General features: G+C 41.8%; 1 protein-coding gene across 2 annotated transcripts in view; it reads left to right on the top strand.

The window, feature by feature from the left end:
* Window positions 1–21,541, top strand: part of SYNPR (synaptoporin) — a 297,141-nt gene that overhangs the window by 139,168 nt on the left and 136,432 nt on the right. The window contains exon 1 of one of the 2 annotated variants that reach the window (XM_082344818.1): window positions 4,325–4,614. The exons of the other annotated variant lie outside the window; for it this stretch is intronic. Within the exon in view, the coding sequence (XP_082200944.1) occupies window positions 4,591–4,614 (24 nt within the window). The 5' untranslated portion in view covers window positions 4,325–4,590. Of the gene's footprint in view, window positions 1–4,324; window positions 4,615–21,541 lie in introns of those variants that run through there. 2 annotated transcript variants of the gene reach the window in all.

Here is a 21,541-nt window from a genome sequence, read left to right as displayed (position 1 = left end):
CTGCAATTTTCCTTTCAGTGTTTGCTAAATGCTTAGAAAGCTAGACCTCCCACCGTCCCAACCTGAAGCAGACAGGCCTGAAAGGACCCCTTGTGAGAAGCCAGATGTTTGGAAATAGAAGCTGTAAGGGAAAGGAGCTATTGCATTTACCAGGAGGTGTGTCCAGCAAAGGGGAGACAAGCATTTCGGTTTAGAAAACAAATTCATTTGAAGTTGTCTGAAGGCCACGCTCAGTTGAAAGATCAGAGGTGAAGATCTGACCGTATTGGAAGTTAGCATTGCTGATGATGTTTTCAGAGAATCACAGATTATTTTCATCTATTTAACCTTCTCTATAAATACCCAACTCAGAGAACACTGTACTATTTTTAATAGTCTAATAATGGGTAAATGTTATTTTGAAGGCAGTAGTGACAACGCTAATATCATTTTTTCCAAACAAGAACCATCAAACAATGGCATATTGCTTTATTCATGTCAGTTCCAATGGCACGTTACAGAGTGGTAGCCGACTATCTGAGCTGTCTGCTAGAATGGAAGTCAGGACAGTGTAAGTGGCTGGCTGACAAGACAATTTGCTCTCTGATGACAAACTTACAGTCAAGTATTCAAATATCCAAATATCTGTGTGGGCCTAGATAAACTGAACCCTGGGCACCCAAGCTTCTGTAGAACACCTGATCCATATGGTTTACAAAAGGAGCTCTCCACTGTCTTTGACACGGCCTCCACTTAAATCAACATGATACAGAAATCTGCAACCTTTCAAGAAGGTTCCCCGAATGAGGAAGCACAAGAAGTCTGTGTCCATTAATATGAGTCAGTCAATCACCTTTGTTCACCTGTGCTGCATTTCAAGTCTAAGGTCTTTTGAGAAGCAGGTTTCTTTTCCTCTGTCTCAAGACTAACCTGTTCTCATGTTGATTGATTGATTCATTCATGAGATGTTATTAAGCATCTACTAAGTGTCAAGCATTCTCTTAGACACTGAGGATACAGTGTTATGCAAAACAATCAGACTTCCTACTTTCCCAGAGTTTATCTCCTAGTGAAAGAAGATAATTAAACAAACAAGTAGACAAGAACAAAAAGGCAATAAGAGGTACAAAAAACCCACATGACACACACACACACACACACACACACACACACACACACACCATCACCACCACCACCAGCAGCACTGCCACCACAACAACAAAATACAAGGTAACATGAAAAAGAGTGACTGGGGAGAGAGAGGGTGTTTTTAGGTCTGGTGGTCAGGGAAGAAGGACCCTCTAAAGAGTGGACGATAAAACTAAGTATCCAGTGACAAAGGAAGAGAGCAGGCAAAGATCTGAGGAAACAATGTTCCAGGCAGAAGAAATAGCGAGTGCAAAGGTATAAAAGGCTAGTGTGGCTGAAGAGTAGGGAGGCAGAGGGTTGGAATTAGATTAAAAACAAAAAGGCAGATGGGAGCCGGGTCACATAAGTCTTTGGAGACACAGTAAAGAGTTTGAGTTTTACGTGCAACCTACCGGACGGTGACGGAAATATTTTTCCCAGACGAGTGATGATATGATCTAATTTATATTCTAAATAGCTCAATCTGGATAACATATGGAGAATGCTTTATCGGGATAAGAGTGAAGGCAGGGAGATCTGCAGGGGGTCTATCACAGTGGCCCAGGTGAGAGATGAAGGGAGGGAGGGGGTGGCGGGGAGCCGGAGAGAATGTTGACGCTTTATCTGGAACAAAATAGGAGGCAGGAGGAGCGGACCCCAGCAGCAGAATAGAATCATACCATTAGTCTTAGAACCTTATCTGGTCAAAGTTGACCCCACAAGCCCTTTAGAGATCACTCAGTGGAAACCCTTCCGTTTAACATGAGAAAACCTGAAAGATGGACAAGTGAAGGGACACGCCCAGGGTCACTGAGCAGGCCACCGGCAATCCCGAGACTGAGCCCCGCGCCTCCCGTCTTCCAGGGGCTTAAACGAGGTCAAGTCCACACAGAATGCAGCAGACCCCGGGCGGGGGCTGTGGCAGCTTGGTAGGCCCCCTTTCTGCAGTTGGGCCTCCCGGTCTCTGTGGTGTGAGGTGTGAATCCAAGCAGTGGGAAGAGCTGTGGTTATGCCAGGGTCCGTGGAGCCATATGCAGATCATGCACACCCTGGAGGCTGAGTCAGTAAAAATGTAAATGCCGCAATGTGACATCTAGAACAGAGAGGTTAACGGCTTGGTGCCTGGCATCCAACTGAGTTCCAATCTTGGCTTTACCCATTGTTGACTGTGTGCCTTTGGATAAGTTACTTCACTCTTTGGGTCTTGGTTTCCTCTTCAGTAAACCGGAATGAAAATCGTAACTTTTCTTGGTTCTGGGAGGCCCACATAGGATAACACACTGATACAAACAAACAAACAAACAAACAACTTAGACTAGTACCTGACACAAACAGATATTCAAGAAATGTTTGGCATCATTATATGGAATTCAAAACTTCTTTTACTGGAAATGGGGCTCTTAATACTCAAAACCCTGATAAAAGCGACTCACTCTCCACCCTGAAGAAACTGTTAAGAGCGCGTCTGCCCTACAGGTGCGTGGCTGGAACTGCATCGCTTTCACTCGGCTCTAACACGGCGGGTCACCAGCCGCCCGGCAGGAACTGTGGCCTTTAGCACAGGGACCCGATTCCTTCAGTCAGTCTTTCATTCATTTAGTCCACAAATGCCTACTGAGAGCTAATGGATCTGCCTGGTGGTTCTCAGACTTTTTTTTTTTTTTTCTTGCTTCAACTGGGTTCATTTGCTTAATTTACTCCCCTGAGTAACTTCTCTCCTTAAAATGCAGTGATCTTTCAACTGGCAGGTGAGGAGTGGCAGTGGGGAGAGTGGAGGTGAGAGTGTGGGGGGAATGAGATTCCAATCAGAATTGCAAAGGGACCGCGTACAGGTTGAAACTTTCAAGAGTCTCCTGGAGGGTGACGTGTGAGGAGCAGGCACTTCACAGGAGGGGGAGGAGGAAACACGGCTGCAGGATGCTGAGCCCAGGTTGTGCGTGCAGTGAAAGCCTTAGCCATTTTTCATCTGTTCCCCTCCCCTCCACCAGCAGCTCTATGAGGTGTTAGCGTGCCCATTTCACAGAAGACAAACTGAGGCTCGGAGACCTTAAGGTACTTCCCAAGTCACGTGACGAGTCAGTGGAAGGCTGGGGCTGGAACCCGGGTGGCCTGACTCCTCATCAGGTTTGGTTTGTTTGTTTGGTTCCCGACCTCCTTGAGTTGTCACCGTGTGTTTGGAGGAGGAGAGGGAGGAGGGAGATGTGATGGTAATGACTGCTGTTGCCGTGCTGGTGTGTATGTGAGACAGAGACAGAGAGAGGGACCCAAAGAAACACTCAGGGCAGAGTCCGAATTAACAAGCACCAATAAAAAGGCTGGCCAGCCGAGGTGAGTTTCCGTCGGGCCATCACAGACCGTACAAAAGATAAAGCGGAGACGCCTGGGCCGTCCTAACACTATTCCTGTCCCGAGTGGGCTCCTGATGGGGAATGTGAAGGGAAGAGGCATGTGGGTTTCTTACTCCTTTGCTGTGGTGTAGACCTCAGAGAGAAGGGGTCCTCAGGAAGCCAGCGTGCGGAGAGTGTCTAACCTGTGGGCACCCTGTCCGTGAATTCAGTGCCAGTCCCTCCAAATCGTGCTGCCTCAGGATGCCATGCTTTCGGCCCCTTGAACTTGTCAAGCTCATCTCCCTCCTAGAGAGGCCCATTTGTAGACAAAGCAGACCCAGGTCACACTGAAACCTCTGAAACCTTTTCGATTTTCAGATTTGGCTGGGGAGACTTTAAGTCACACTCCTGGGACGAGTAGGCAACCGAGTCATAATTCGTCCCTTCCCCAGTTGCCAGAGCCCGAAAAACCTGTCTTCAGGTACCATCGCCTTAGTGATTATTTATGGGTGGTGTATGAATTTCCCAAATGGGCATCAGGCATCGTATCCAGGCACTTCCATAAAAACGAGGGCAATTTTTTCTAAGTAAACGTATACACATCTCCTTAATCTATGCAAATCTATTCATAAGGATTTTCTAAAACCACCACTTCCCCCACGCACCCCGGACACACAAAATCCCAGCTCCTTTTGATTTCCCAGTTTGTTTTTAAGCACTGGGTGGAGGGAGGAGGGAGCTTGCAGATTCAAGGGGGAGATGGTGCTCCCTGGGTGATGCAGCTGGCTTGCTCAAAGCAGCCGGTCCTGCCCTTGCAGTTGGGAGCAAAGAGCCAAGTGTGGGATGGTAACCACCTCCCAAAAAGCAGGCAGCCTTTCACCAGAGGGAAGTATCAGGTTGCCGTACTTCGGCTGTGGGTTGTCACTGTCTAATAATATGACCGTTTTGCCATCTCTCTGCAAATAAGGCAGAAGCTGCTACCTGATTGGTATAACATCTCACTTACCCTCCTCATTGATTTTCTTGTTCTCCTCCTTTGCTTCATAAAAAGAGGGACCAGTGGCTCGTGCTGTGGACAGAGAAGCTTGATTTTTAGTATGAGAGAGCCTCTATTTTCTTTCAGGAGAGGGAAGTTGGATTATCAATTCTTTTGTAAATGTGTATGGTGATATTTGCTCCGGTAAGTTTATATCTCTCTTGATTTACAGCTGGCTGGGGGTGGTGTGTGTGTGTGTGTGTGTGTTTGCATAGATTTAGACTGTACAGTCACTTATCTTTCCAAATATCATTTTCTGAAATCTTTAGAGATAATGTCTTTTTTTTTTCTTACTTTGCTTGCTCGTATTCATCTGTTTAAGCCAAAGAGCTCTGCTGTGTAATAGTGTGATGCTTACCTTAGTTGTTGAAGGATGCGCTGGGTTCCTCTGAACATAGTAAGGAAACTATTTAAGCAAACTTACATTTGGCTTCATAAAAATGTAATGTCATTCTGCCTCCCACCGGGAGTGTTTAATGTCTTAAGTATGTTCATTGTGCCATAATCTGCATATCATTTTAATTAAAGTTTCTTCCTCAATGTCAGAGCAAGAATTTCGTAAACTCCATAAATAGCTACCAAATATTTTGTGCTGTGCCAAGCAGAGGTGTGCTAATTTCATGAGGCCTTAAGCCAGGGTAGAATGGATGAGATGAGTTTCCTCTAAGATGAGGTATGTGCACCTTTAAAAGAACTGAATTTATGAAAAGTGTTCAGATCATTAGAGTACATCTCTAGAATTCCGTGCAAATATCTAATCACAAGTGGCTGTTGCTTCTCTTCTGTATGTCTTTGCACTGTGTGTTTGTGCCACCGTCTGTCAGATGCCCAGCCCTGGCTCTCATGTTTCTGTATCTGACGCTGATCAAGAGAAAAGTTGCTGTTATTCAATTCAAACTGGTGCCATACCGTGATCTGCTCACCACTGCTAGTTATGATTTTTAAAGGCATTACCTGGTTAACTGCTTTTTTTCTATCTGTTTTTCCAGAGTGTTAGAGGATCTGAATTCTTTGTTGTTAATTCAGAAGTCTGAGAGAAAGTCTGTCAATATAATTATCCTAGACCGAGATGATTGGATGATTAAATAATTGCTCTAATGGAAATAAACTGAGGTTTTCATCTTCTCTTTTTGTTACACAATCAACAAATCTGCGTAGTCTTTTTCATGGTGAAATGGATTAGAGAATATATTTGTAATGAAAGTTAAAGGCACCACTGAATAAGAAGCAAGAGGGGGTCTGACTATCTATTCTTCAGAGATTTTGAAAGTAAAGTTAGGAACGTCATGTGTGCCTAGACCTCTAAGGCATAGAATTCTTTTTCGGAAGAGCAATGATTCAGATCCTGAAGTAATCTAGGGGCAGCTCATGGAAACACTAGTGTCTGGGAATCTAGGAATGTGGTCCTCACGACTACTTCTTTTGGGCATTCTGCCCCTCACACACCCTTTGCAAGCTGGAATGGAACTACTCATTCTGACAAACAGAATTTTGAATTTTGGTTAATTGAGTTCAGCCTCAAAAATCCTCCAGTAAAAATTAAAAAAAAATAAGACTACATTTAAGGTATTCATTTGAATGTATGGTAATAAACTATTATACATTTTTTTAAAATCTTCTAAACCCATATGAACTTACATTGCCTTTTACTGGTCACAAGAAGCATGTTCCTTATAACAGCCTTAGATGCCATAAAGCCTCACGAGAACCAAGTGTTCCTTAGTTGGTAGTTTGTTGAAAAAAGAAAACTTCTATCCTTGGGCTGTTGGCATTTACCGCTAAGGAAACTCAACAGCACTGAACATCTGTCTTTGTCTCCCCAAACACCCACTCCCCCAACATCCCTTAATATTTTTGTCATCCCTCTCCTTACATGGCTGTCATTAACAGGTTATGTACAAAGTCGCTAGCTGTAAACGGAGTTGATCATCCTCTGAAGCTGTTTGGTAACAGAAATGAATGCAGATCTGGGGGTGGGGGGGCACCCTGCAGGTGAAAGCATCTGTCTTGTCCTGCGGGTTGCCAGTTTACAAAACTGTTAGGGCTCCCAGCAGGCTCGCACCCACTGATATAGGAAGGACAGTGGGGCGTCTGTATCTTGAAGAGGTCAAGACCTTTTGTGTGATTTAGGATGAACGTGCCTGGTCTTGAAAGCATCCCTTTGGAAAAGTCCAGAATGCCATTACCCCCAAAACTGTTGTAATCTCTTCAAAGGAATAAAAATCTGTGCCATGTAGGGGAGAATAACAAAGGGAATTTTGATTTCACGATGAGACCACTTATTCTTTTTAGCAAGATGAGGAATGCAGTCGTCATTTCCATTTAGTAAATACCTACTACATGCCTGGCACTGTGCTAAGCATTTTACGTGGCTTGTTTCCTTGAATCTTCACAGCCATCCCAGGAGGGAGATTTACAGATAAATCCCCGTTTTACAGACAAGAAAACGGAGACAGAGGGCAAGTGTGCCATTTGTTTGTGGCAACACAGTGATAATGATGAAACTCAGAGCCAGACAGGCTCATTCCAGAGTCAAGCTCTTCATCTCTCCCCTCAGCCAGGGTTTCACTTCATCAGTACAATCTACAGCCAACTCCTAGTCTGCAGTGATTTGCAGGGGTGTACCATAACACACCATATTTTTTTTTACACCATATTTTCATTAGTGCTTTTCCCCCCTCTGAAGCTACATAGCCTCCTTCTCAGGCTCTGCTTTTGTGACTCCAAGCTAATTATGTGTTTGTAACTAGAGAGTGTGCATTGTATTTCCACTCAACTCTAAAGATGTGGATCTGACAAGAGGGAGCGGGAGAGCTATATGCAGAAGTGGCTGAATTAAGGTAGCTTTTTTTAATTGATCACAAGAAATCCATCCCTTTGGTTTTCAATCTTTCGAACCTAGAGTCAAAATTAAGATGTGATGATAACACACATATCAATACCTCAAGGTATCTGGTTTATCACTGATGCAAAATATAAAAAGCAGTTGCTACTGAATTGATGTATTTGTGGAGACTTTGTAGAATTCTCACCTTTTTTTTTTTTTACTCACCCCCAGCATGCGTTTCTTGCACTTTGTGGCCAGCTGGAAAGCACTGACGTGGCCCTTCAGGTAGAATATTGCAAAGCGCCTATACCACCTGGGTAATTAAAAAATGAAAACAGCTGCCGATAAGCATGCTGAGAAGTGTGACAAAGTTGAAATTCAGAGGCCCCAGATGCATTCTTTTGCACCTGAGCACTGAACTCTCCATTTGAAATCCATTTAAGCCAATAAAATTCAACTGGATCTTCTAGGAGGAAAATGCAACTGAGTAAAATCAGTATGTTTGAAATTTCTCCTCCACTGGCAGTTTTCAGACTAGAAGCAGGGCACACCCGTCATGAGGTGAGCCTGTGAAATGCTGCATTTTCTTCCCTCAGTGAGAGAGAAAGGATTGTGAGTGATGAAAATGTTGCTAGAAGAGAGCGCCTAGCTTAGGACACTTTTGCTCTATTTCACCCCAAACCAGAGGGATCTAAAAACACAAATGAACAAACAAACCAACAAAAACAACCCATCCCAAATTGGGAGCATTAAGAGTCCAGTTTTGAAGTGTTGACACAATATTGACTTCTTGGTGTGGTCTGCGGCATCTAATAGTGATAGCTTTTGGATTACTCCTGGTGTAGAGTAAATTAAAGAGATCAGAGTGCAGTACTCAGTAAGATGTGTTTCCAAAATGATAGTCATTTTTGTCAGAGGCAAAACTTATTGACCTCTTTTTCTTGCTCTTAAAAAATAATAATTGGATGGTTTAATCAGAGACTGTGGTATTAGAGCCAGTCAGGATAAAGAAATTTAAATCAATCTGCGTTTTCCACCAGCATTTATGAGAGTTTTAAATATATTAACAGTCATCAAATGAGCACTTTTACTTTAAAGAAATATGTTGTACTCATCCACAGCGTTCATGAAATATAGGCTTATCCCTTAAAACTAAACTTAGAGACAATTTTATAAAGCATATCTGTATGTCAGTCTCCATCTACAAGATAGAGCTTTCTTCCGAGAGGAGACCAAATCCAAAATAAATCACAGTAGAGATTGTCTTTCATCTTACCTACATTTCCTTCTGCCTTTTCTTTGGCTGTGGATGTGTGTACTTAATCAAGTGGATCCTTAAGAGCTTAAAAATGATCTATTGAGTATGCAGGAATAGCATCTGGTGTTAAGACATAATGAGCGTGGGACGAAGCTTGAATTTGTCATCAAACATTCTAAGCTGGTGTACAAACAGAGCTGGTGGTCCTGTGCCATCCTTGTCTAAGAAGATGGAATCAGGGAGGATTTTGAGCCTGAAAGGAACACATGAGGCATTCAATCCTCTAGAAGAGGCTCTTGGTCATTGGTGTGCCTTTAAATGTTTAAAGATTAGGGATGAGTTGAAAATGGAAGCACCTCAGTCACTCTACTCTGCAGACTAATGGATCTGCATAATTAATATATTTTACAGTGATCATTTTTGAACAGATTCTAGCCAAAAGTCTTAATGGAAAATGGTTCCTGGGCAACTTCAAACGCATTCCACTACGGTTTCTGGAAAGCTTATTCCCAACACAGGGCAATCAGTTCACTGTGGAGCTTTGGGTTGGCCAAATGTGAGGGGGTAATCATTTCATTAGGGTTTTTTGGGGGGACTGGGAGGCTGGGGGTAAAAGGCTTCTATTGATAGTCCCCATGTGACTTCTCTAGCCCTGCTTACAGAATCTTTAAATCCTCCCAAATTACCACACATTGTCTCTGTGTAGGCTTTCTGGCAAAGATATGACAAATATTTTAGACTTGTTTTATTTCTGGTAAAAAAAATGGCTTTAAGAACATTTGTGCCCAATATAGATTATTACTTGAGGACTTTTCAAGTCACCATAGTGACATCTACCTCTCAATGATGAACCCGTATATCTTTATCTAGCTTTGGATAAGGGAAGAAACGGGATATAATTTTTCAAACCCTATGACATTCAGTTTGCCTTCCTATGAAATTGAATGGTTGAGACCAAAAAATAATTTTTTTTAACTGGGGGCAGATTTGAGGGAAGGCTTGGAGTGTTGACTTCACCAGGCTATTCTTGCATTCAGCAAATATTTAAGGATGCTTACCAAGTGCCAGGTACCATACTAGGCTTCGGAGATTCCGTGATGAACAGATCGACATAATATCTGTGCTCCCAGAACTAAATGCCTTCATTTTCCTTTTTCTCATCTAAACCTAGTTTCTTTTTCATGGCTCAGGATGTGTCTTTTTAAAAGCATAATTGCACTGTTCTAGTAAGACATTTGCAGGAAATATGTGCTTTTGGTCCTGTCTGTTTATGCTCAGTGAAGGAATCCATTTCCTTCAGAGAGTGAATCCATTTATTTACTGATGTGATTATTCGTCTGGCTGAAATGGAGTGGTCTGAAGGTGGGGAGCCAGGGGAAGTCTTGTAGTTGTGCCTTCTAAACACTATTTATCGCTACAAGGCATCCTCAGATTTGATACGCTGTTCTCACTCTTGCCCGATGTTGGGAGAAGGAAAGAGGGATGAAGCTACAACAGGACAGAAGAGTAAAGAAGCTAGAAGAGTAGACAGAGAGGGTGCCTAGAGGAAATAAGACTTGCACTGGCAGTATGAATTAGTTCTAACTGGCATTATCGGGTTCTCTGTGGGTGTTCATTCACTTGTTCATTTATTCAGAATATATATATGGTGTCCACTTTGTGCCAAGTGCAGCACTAGGTGCTAGAACACAGGAATAAATACGGTATACTCGTTTCTGAACTCAAGCAACTTCTAGTAGGCCAGGAGTTCTCAACTTCAACACTATTAACAGTTTGGCCCGGATAATTCATTGATGTGGGGCTGTTATAAGCATTGCAGGGTGTTTTGCAGCATCCCTTGCCTCTACCCACTAGATGTCAGTAGCCAAGTGCCCCCCCAACCCACCAAGTTGTAAGAACCAAAATTATCTCCAGACAATGCCAAATAATCCCTAGTTAAAACCTTGCAAGAAACTGAGTAATAACCACCAGCTTTGACCGAATCTTCCCTTAGCATTTCTACTTCCCTGACTTTCAGATACACTGCTACATGGTTAACTCCAGGATTTTTCAGTGGTTTTCCCCAAATATTCTGTACAACTTGTCTAACAAAGACAAGTAAGGCATCTCTAAGTCTTTTTTTTTTTACTATTATATCCCTTCTGTATAACACTTTACCATGTTCATTTGCCTCACATTTTGTCTCATTTGATTCCAGCAATCAACAAATGAGGCAATAGGAAAATACTATAACCTTTTAATAGATGAATAAATGGACATTTAGAATTGTTATATGCCCAAATTCTTGCAACTAATAGTGGATAGAGCTTAGATTCATACTCAGATGTCCTGACACAAAAATCCAGTGTTTTTCTACAGAGTTATAAAATCTAATGAGAAAACCAAGGTAAATATTTTTAAAGCACACTCTCTCTTTGAGGCTGTACTGGAAATAACAGCAATGTAGCCGTGGATGGAGGTCCACAGGCTTGGCTCCTTACTAAGTATTTGTTAACTGGGTGGTTTTGCACTCTTAGTGCAAATAGCAAATAGCAGCATCCCTTCTTCATTCCCATCCTCAGTAGTTCAAGGAATGTGGAGTGATACATCACAAAAACCACAGGAAGCTCTAGAGATCAGTCCAGCAGAGTGGATGGGGCGCACGGGCTTTGAAGTCAGATGTACCTACTGTATGAGTCAGCATCCCAGCAGGAAGAGATGACATCCTCAAGCCATCTGACCTCTTGCCAGTGACAGTAAAACATTAAACCTTAATTTCTTTAAGTCAGAAAATTGAAGCCCTGAAAGGTGAGTTGTGTTTCTGCAGGCCTTATGGTGAAATCAGTACAGAAGGATGATAAGAGCAGAGCTCAATGGACTTCCAGTCCAATGAGCTGAAGAATCATTTCAAATGGAGAAAGGCCAGTTTATGGATCTGGCACATACCAGAAATGTGTGTGTTCTGGGTTTTCACCAGAAGTCTGAGTGCCTGAGATCGGACCCTAGATTTTGAACTGGGTACACCCAAGAATCTTTGGGGTTAGTTTAACCATATTTCAGCCTCGTTAGAGGCTACAGGAGACATTGAGCTCCTGGATGGATCTTAAAAGAGTTGTGGACATGAATCTGGAACACATTAAAGACAGGTAGTAATTTGCAATGGTGCTCATCACACGTACTCCTGAGCTTGGATAGATGCAGGGCTTTCCCAGGAGAAGGCCTCCAACTGTACCTGGGCCCACATCTTTCATCATCTGATGAACTTTTAAAAGGTATCTGTCACTACTGAGACCTTTGTGGCTTTTGCCAAGATAAGAGGCATTCCAAGCATATTGCTCCGGCAGAATGCCCATCAAGAAAGCTATCTTCTGCCTGCATTGTCTTAAAGAACTGAACTTAGAATGAGAGGAAATAGATTCAGATCCTGGCTCTGCCACTCATGGTCTTAGACAATTCATTAGTCTTCTCTGGGCCTCAGTCTCTACATCTGTAAAATGGAAATAATGGGTCCCCTCCCCAGAGTTCTGGAGAGGATCGCTCTCATATAAATGATATGAGAAAACCCTTTTGAGACCACGTGGGCCTAGACGATTGTATCATTATGTCCTTCCCTCTGTAATCAAAGTTCATTCTGCTGTCAGTTTTCACTCGGTGCCCTTGATGTGTGCATGAGGTGAGGGGGAATGTTTCCCCAGTCTACCAAGAAAATGACTGCAGTTATGGGATGGGTCTAAAGTAGTCTATCAATGGTTTGATGAGTAATTCTATCTCAAGCAGGGACTTATGTCCATATTATAAATTGCAGAGACAGAGTATCTTCACTGAAGAATAACTATAATAAAACCAAATGCAATATGGATAAAGCAATTCCCTGTGATCAGCTCAGCTCAGGGAATGCTTCTGTGTTTCCCTTTCAACTTCCTCGGAAGCCTTTCCCTGCCATCTGTCCAGGCATAATCCATTCGTTATGAGGGGTTGGGAAGAGGGGGGTTGACATGATCTCTGACCTAATATTGTGTGACCTTAACCCTCTTCTCTCTCCACCTGAGAGAGCTCCTCAGGCGAATTGACAAATCCCAATTTTTTCCTCCCTAAGGATCAAAGCTCAGGGAAAGCCTCCTGCTGCCCACCCTGAGTTTCTCATTAGCCCCTGATGTAGGAAATTCAAAGGTTTCTCATTTCTCATATTTTATTTACCTCAAAGCATCTCCTGACACATTTGATCCAAAAACTTGGTTAGCTGGTATTTTTTCCAAGAGCATTATCTGCTGGCAGCCCTCTCCCAGTCTCCTTCCCTCGACTCACCTCTTTCCTCTGAGTGGTATTTATAAATTCCTCATCCTCCGAGGAGTTTGGAAGACATCGCCTCCAACCCTCCCCCAGACCAGTTTCCCAATATGCTTGCCTTCTCTCCCTCCAACTGCCTCTACACTGTAAGAGAGTGTTTCTCAAGGCTTTTTTTTTCCCCTGTGGATCTCTTCAGGAAGGCAAGCATGTTTTCTCAATCATTCACTCATTCATTTGTTCTCACACTCATTCATTTATGTTTCTACTGTATATTTATTGAGCAGCAACTGTGTGCTAGGCACAATGTTAAGATGTAGGATACAGAGGTGACTAAAACAGATGTAGTCCCTACTCTCCTAAGATTTGCAGTGTAATGAGGGAAGAGGCAATTTAAAAATCCCTCAAAGGTGACTTAATTATCATTGTAGTAAGGGCTAAAAATAAAAGCTAAGCCATCTTGGGTACTAATTATGTGACAGGCACAGCTCCAAGTGTTTCATGCATATTAATTCATTTAATCCTCATAATAACTCTTTGAGGGGGTTTGAAGAGGGAAGGATTAGAGCTCATAAAATCCTGAAAAGCTTGGACTCCTTTCATAAGCCTAGGAATATTGGAATGAGGGTCACACAACATGATGCTAAGAGTTCACGTAGCTGACGTTTGGACAGCACTTACTGTTTACCAGGCACTGTGCTCTGCATCTCACACAGTCTGAACCTTCCCAACAGCATCCTGAGGGATTGCTATTAGTATTTTCAAGGTGGGGAAAAGGAGGTGTAGAGAGCCTGAGCCGCTTGTCCAAGGTCACAAGGTCACACATTTTATGAGTGGTGATTCTGAGACTATAGCTTAGGTGTGTTTGACCCCAAGCCTGGGCTCTTAGACACGATGATAACCTGTGAAAGGCTGATTAGGACATTCCTCATTTGGTTCCTATTCTGGAAAATACTCTAGAATGGGGACAGAGAGGGTTATGTTAATGTGCATCTGAGTAAGAAATACAGTGATCCTTCTTGGAGTAAATCAGAGCTTGTGGGACCGGGAGTGTTGTGTCCTTACATGTGCTTAATCCTTAAGCATATTCCAAGGGGGACAACCAGCTGCTTCTACAACTTCCTATTCAAAGCATGGACTGAGGACCAGCATCGCCTGGGAGCTTGTTAGAAATGCAGACTCTCCAGTTACACCCCAGACCTACTGAGTACTGAAATCCACATTTAGGTGATCTCCATATGGTTCACATGCACAGTTAAGTTTCACAAGCTCAGCTCTAGAACAAGTTAAGAGACTGGGCTTTCAGCTTTCAGCTCTGGTTGTGATGCTAACTGACCAGTTGTTCGATCTCCCCAGATTTTCTTTGCTCTGTGTCTTCAATGGGCATGACTTCAACCCTCCTTGTGGATGGGATCACGGGTCATCCCATGGAAGAGCCTGGAGCTGTTGGGGAGGAAGGTTCTGTAGAAGCTCTGAGTCTCTCTTTTATCTCCAGAATTGTTTTTGCTACTGTGGTCCGTGGACCACCTATATCAGAATCACCTGGGGAATTCATTTAAAATGATGCCTAGATTGAAAGTAGACTTCTCAGAACAGCAGTAAATGCCAAAATACATAGTGTAACGATGTCTTCAAACACCAGGAGAAAATGACTGCCAGATTAACATTGAATAGCCTTCCTAAGGTTTTTATCCAGAACAAGGATGCAGTAAAGACATTATCAGATTACATTAAATCACATTTAATTTTTACATTTAATGAATCCTCTTTTGGGAGGAACTATCTCTGTGGAATGATCCATCCAGACCTTGGTTTCAGATTCTGGTTCCCATTCCCCACTAGCTGTGTGATTTTTAATTAAGTGACTTAACATCTGTGAAATGAGGAAAGGATTCTCACCATTGGAGGAGGGAGATGCTGTTGTGAGGTTCTCAATAGTGTATATAAGTATGTGGCATGGAGTACTACACTAAATAGATTGTAATTATTATCATTGGTTGTTGAATGAAGTTTCATAAAGTCAGTACTCTCAAATTATCTATATTATCATGACATAATTATGGAATTATAGATTAGTTGCTATAAAGAAAAACCTACTTGGAATACTTTAGAAGTGATGTTTAACTTAATTTAGCATGTATATCTTATCATTTCATTCATTCATTTATTTATTCATTCAACAAACATTTATTAAGATTCTACTAAGTGCAAGGGACTTCCCCAGGCACTGGAGGTGCAGCAGTATTTCATGTTACTCAGCAGGGTGGAGATGGGCAATAATAAACAAAGAAAAGAAAATGTTAGATAGTGGGCAGAGCTGTTAGATAAATCAGGTAGAGGGAATGGGCTGTTCTTTCAAACCCATATTTTTATAAATTGAATTAAACAGTAAATTTATCAAGGGAAACCTCCAGAAAAGTTTTAGTAGTGTACATAACTATTTTTCACATTCGTGAATTTTAGGATTTCATCTTTAGGTTTTCTTTAAAATGAAGAATCAGCCTGTTGGAAAAACTTAAATTGGTTCAAGACTTAGTGACCAATGGTACCACCTTTCCATCTTCCTTAAAGTTGACAAAGTCGTGCATCATTCCATGTGATACTAACAGTAACCCCAGGAAACAAACAGATTAGTTGTTTATTGAGTTTTCTGTCAAGGGAGGGAAACTATGGCCCAGAAAAACCATTTTCAATTGACCAGAGGTTTACCACTGGTCAATGATGATGCAAAGATCCTCTCCCCTCGAATTCAACAATGGACTCTACCGCAGAATCTCTCCTTATTTGACGATCTCTACAAAGCCTTGTAAAATAAAGGTCAGGGCTCTAGAATATTGGTCTGCAATGTGGGGACTTGTTGAGGTTATTTTAGGTTTAAGCTCTTACGATTGTCTAAATATGATGGTGCTGAGAATGAAAATGGAATTCAATAATATAATGGCAAATGGAATTTATGAAGCATGGAACATCAGCTTCAAAACAGTTTGGAACATATGGAATTTTCCAAAGCAACTTTACTTAAGTTTTAGAATGGTATTTTAAAGCCTTTTATTCCTAATACTGCTCTCTTAACACCTTCTGATTAAAATTTAGGAACAGTTTATTCTTACTGACTCAAAATTGGAATTATATCCTAGTGAATTCTACCAGCTAAACATCCAAATGTACCTTGAAGCTGTAACATTTCTACTTCTTATTCTCTCACTAGTCCACAAACAATGCTACACTCTAATAATGAAGATATTAGATGGAATATGTTAAAAGAGAAAAATATTAGAAGTGGATCTAACTATTATGTTAACTCTTCCAGCACGATTAGAACACAACTGGGCTCCATTGGAGCCATGGCTACCTCTGGACTCTAGAACAGCCTCATTAATTTTCTCATCTTATTACATTGAGGTTAAAATTCACATTACACTGTTCAAACTCCGCTTGCAATTATTTCTCTAATGAAATAATGAAATTTTCTACTGTCATAATTGGTCATGTCTTTGTTACTCATGCACACAATGCTACATTTTTCCCCCCAACTACATATGGAACATAAAATTTAGGAAACACCCAGTGTATGCAGCCATCCTTGATGGCAGTACAAACAGCTAAAAACATAGTACACATGGTTTTCTAATGTATGTGGCCCCAAAGTTCTGACAAGGCAGATATGTATCCAGAAATGTGTCAACTTTAAGTTAAGATTGTCAGTTAAAAAGAAATTGGTTCATAAATAATGCAGCATGATTGAAGGACAATTTTCCCTGTAATCATAATTTTAAAGACAGTAATGTTCTGAAAGCATCTTTCTTTAGCCTCATTCTTCTAGGTCCTCAAAGCTAAGAGCTATAGTTCATCATGGTTAGCTTTGGTGTCTGCCATGTGCAGATGGGTTGGAGCTAGAAATCAGAACATATCAAGAGTAGAGAGACCTGGGCATAAGGTTTCGGTCAAGTTAGAGGAATAAGCTCTATAGAGCTGCTGTACAACATTGTACCTTAGTCAACTATAATATATTGTACACTGAAAAATTTATTAAGAGGGTAGATCTCATATTAAGTGCTCTTTCCACAGTTAAAAAAAAAAAGAGTAGAGGGACCTGATGGTGTTAGAAAATAATAATATTTTATTATTTGCAAACACAGTAGAAGCTCTTTAAAAAAAACCCTGCTCTTTGTACTTGTTGGATTAATCACTGTTCTTATTCCCTCTTTAAAAAAAAATTAATTCCTGCAGCATGTTGAATTCTTATGGAAAGTTGGTAATAGCCACAGTCTGCTGAATCCACCAACTGATTTGTGTATTTATTCACACAGTAAGTTGGTTGTACTAAACCTCAAAAAACATGCCCCCATTTTTCCTCTCATTTTGCTTTGTGTATAGTCGTGTGTGTGTGTGTGTGTGTGTGTGTGTGTGTGTGTGTGTGTGTGTGTGTGTGTGTATCTTCAGTAATCTCAATGCTAAACGTCAGGTATTTTATCCTGTTTCCATTAAATTGTTTACTCTGAAATAAACCCCAAATATCAAGGCCCTGTTCTTTTTGCTGTCATTCCACCGTCTCTGAGTCCTGGTGCTTGGCAGAGAGGAGGCCCTCAGTAAATGTTTGTCGAATGAATAACTGACAACCATGTAGAATTTGCTCTTTCAGCAGGAACATTCCATTGCATCAGTACCTTTAAGACTCCTCAGGTGAACCCACTCTCCAGCCAGCCGATTTCTGTTTGTTTGTTTTTGTGTGGGGGGTTGTTTGTTTATCTGTTTAACTGTGTTTGTTATTGAAGTATAGTTGATTTACAATATTATATTAGTCTCAGGTGTACAGCATTGTGATTCAGTATTTTTACAGATTATACTCCATTAAAAGTTATTACAAGTTAATGGCTATAATTCCCTGTGCTATACAATATATCCTTGTTGCTTATTTGTTTTATTTATTTTTTTTTTATTATTTTTTTTTTTTTTTAAACTTTGTGTTTATTTATTTATTTATTTTTATGGCTGTGTTGGGTCTTCGTTTCTGTGTGAGGGCTCTCTCTAGTTGCGGCAAGTGGGGGCCATTCTTCATCGCAGTGCGCGGGCCTCTCATTATCGTGGCCTCTCTTGTTGCGGAGCACAGGCTCCAGACGCGCAGGCTCAGTAATTGTGGCTCACGGGCCCAGTTGCTCCGCGGCATGTGGAATCTTCCCAGACCAGGGCTCGAACCCGTATCCTCTGCATTGGCAGGCAGATTCTCAACCACTGCGCCACCAGGGAAGCCCTGCTTATTTGTTTTATACATAGTAGTTTGTATCTCTTAATCCCATACCCCTAATTTGCCCCTCCCTCTTTCCCTCTCCCCTTTGGTAGCTACTAGTCTCTTTGGTTGTGTTTGTTTGTTCATTTGTTTTCCCCTGCCTTGAAGTCCTTTTCCTCAAATCCATCCTGAGAGCCCCCTCAGCTGTTATAAGATTGGAGCTGTGCACCCCAAATGAGGACCAAACACAAATACCAACAAAAAGTGCCCTGTATTTTCTGCCAGAATTGGTAGACCCGGGGAAGTTCCCCTCTTTGCTGAGTGGCACCTCAACAGTGGCCTCCCCTGGGGTGTGCTGCAGGGCCAGCCCAGCTGGGGGTTAAGTTGGTCCACTTACCATCCTGGGCCTTTGCTCTTTTCTCTTTATCTGGGGTCATCATTCTCCAAGCTAAGAATGTCTTCCCTAGCTTGCCTCAGAGTACCTCTCTGGGAGTTATCTGAGGCTCTGATACATGCCTGAGCGCTGTTGTTTTCCCTCTCTCAGGGCAAGAATCATCTTCCTGGTAAACCCCTCTGTGTTTTTGTGTAAACCCTGACTTGCCAAGGATAGTTTTCAATTCCAGTTAGGTTTTTTATTCTAGTAACTTCGTTCTCTTGAATTGATATTTCCACTTAGAATGATCCTTTTTTTATTATTTCCTTTTTGTTCCTTAAAGTTCTAATAGGTCATTGTTTTTCCCCTAAGCAATTAAGGACATGTGAGAATTCACCAATACGCATAGCATGAGAAGCACAGAAGGGTCATTTTAATGAGTTCTTCGGTGAAGTTTCTTGCATCCGCTATAATAAATTAGGTCACAGTAAGATTGAAGAGAGCTTCAAGTGCCCCAACATCTAACAAACTGACTTTATTAGCTAGAAAACAGGAAGAAGTGAAAAGAACTTGCAGAATAAGAAAGTCATTAAACTCCTGCACTTAATAAAGGGTCACAAGTCTCAGTGGAGCAAACTCTAATTTGCATTACCTTAGAAAGAGGGAAAAGGTTCCCTGAAGAATTACACAGGCCCACAGAGCTCAAACTCTATTAAGGGCACATTGAATACTTAGCAAGTATTGGTCCAGGAAGGGGCAAGTCTCCACTGCCTGGACACTGCTCATGCCTGGCACATGGAAGGTTATGTAATTACCTTACTCCTGGCTGATGATTTGGATATTACTGATCACAATAAGTTTGTATTGGCTTGCCCGACTTGCCTTTGTTTACTCTAAATGGAGGAATTTTCAACCTACTTCTTATGAATCGTACTCTCCTTTCGAGACCTTCAATTAATTTTCTTCTTACCTCGTCTACTCATAATCCTAGTTGTGCACACACCTTTTATGAAAATCAGGATATTTGGGACCCTAAAAGTTTGTTTTTGATATATGATAAGGTCATTGAATTGTTACATTCATAAAGTCACATAAAATCTACTAACAAGGTTCATTCTTCCTTGAATTTATATACTTTACTTAGATAGCACTGCCCTCTGCTTTTTCTCCTCTCTCTCTCTGTCTCTCTCTCAGAGTTTATGTATCAGTTAGTTTTTGCTGCATAACAAACCACCCCAGAACTTCATGGCTTCAATCCACACTATTTATGTAGCTCATGATTCTGTGGTCAACAAGTTGGCCTGAGCTCAGCTAAGTACTATGTCTGCTGGTCTTGACCAGCTCACTCATGATGCATCTATGGTCATCTTCTAGTTAATAAGATGGTTTTCTTTCTAGAGGTTATCTGAACTATCTCTCACTTGGGAAAATGGCGATGACTGGGCAACCTACCTCTCAACATCTAGGAGGCTAGCTTAGGTTTGTTTCCATAGCAATCTTGAGGTTCCAAGAGTGAGCATGAAAGCTGCAAGCGCTTTAAAGGCTTAAGCTTGAAAATCACAGAATGTCACTTTCATCACAGTCTATTGCTCAAGGCAAGTCACAAGGCCACCACAAATTCAAGAGTTGGAAAAATAGACTCTACCTCTTGATGGGAGTAGCTGCAAAGCATTTCACCCATTTTTGCAACCTATCCAGTACTCTACTATGATTTCTCTACCTCCAAGCTCTAGGAACACACTGCCTTCCCTCATTCAAAAACATTGTCCTTGACACCTCGCTTGCCCATCAACATCCAACTGAACACTAAATCCTGTCACTTTTGCCTCCGGAATATCCCTTCATCTGTCTAGTTCTCTCCATCTCCACTCTCTCTCGCTTTCCCTTGTTCTCTTGCAACTTCCCATAAAAGGTCTCACCATTTTTCACTCTTCTGCCCACCCACATCATCCTCCAAGCATTCTCCACATAGTGACAAGAGCGATCATTTCTCAATTCAAGGCTGCTCATCCAGCTCCCCTGCTTAAAACTTTCCAATAAATTTTCAGTGTTAGGTTAGAGGTCAGTATCTTTAATGGAAGCCATAGACCCTGTGGCATCCAGCCCCTGCCTGCTGCTCCAGATCATGCCCTCCCATCGTGCCCCTACTGACCTGCTTCATCCAGCTCAGCTCCTCAAATGCTCCATCTTCCCACAGAGCCTTTGCGTGTTCCGTTCCCTCTGCCCACCCTGAGTACCTTTCATCCAATTTTATACATCCTTCAGTCACCTCAGATTCTTTTGGGGGTGATTTAATTGATGTTCACTCTTCCATCAAGCTATAAGCTCCTTGAAGACAGGAAGCCTCTGTTTTTGCTCTTCAGTGCATTTACTGAACATAGCAGTGTCTGGTGCATGTTAAACACTCAATAAATAGTATATATTTGAAGGAGAAAATGAGTGAACGAATGAATGAATGAATGGCCGTGTATGTTTTAGCCCTATGCTCATGCATAAATATGCAAGAGATGCAGTTTCTGCCTTTAAGCATTTATATTCTTGTTAGGAGAGGAAGGTATGTAAATTATAAAGTATGAAGGGTCCAAGAGAGGTGTAAAGACAGAAGGGTCAATTTTCCCTTGTGGTGGAGGGAAGGAAGGGCAGGGAATGTGTATTAATTTCCCATGGCCGCAGTTACCACAAAATTTGTGACAAAACAATGGAAGTTTATCTTAGAGTTCTGGAGATGAGAAATCTTAAAATCAAGGTGTCATTGGGGCTGCATTCCTTCTGGAGGCTCTAGGGGAGAATTATTTTTCTTTGCTTTTTTCCAATTTCTAGAAGCCTCCTGCATTCCTTGTGGCCCCTTCTTCTAGCTTCAAAACTGGTAGCCTGGTTCAGCCACCTTTAAATTCGCTCTCTCTCTCCCTCTCTCACCTCTCCTTCTGCCATGACATCTTCTTCTCTGACTCTGACCTGTCTCCCTCTTATACGGACCCTTGTGCTTGCATTGAGCCCACCCAGATAATCCAGCATAATCTCCCCATCTCAGTGTCCTTAATTTAATTACATTTGCCAAGTCCCTTTTACTGTGTAAGATAATTACATGTTAGGAGATTAGTACGTGGATATCCTTGGGGGTGG

The sequence above is a fragment of the Balaenoptera borealis genome, assembly GCF_965194805.1.
Source record: "Balaenoptera borealis genome assembly, chromosome: 12".
NCBI lineage: Eukaryota > Metazoa > Chordata > Mammalia > Artiodactyla > Balaenopteridae > Balaenoptera > Balaenoptera borealis.
The sequence above is the reverse complement of the archived record's forward strand: the minus strand, read 5'-3'. Positions and strand labels throughout refer to the sequence as shown.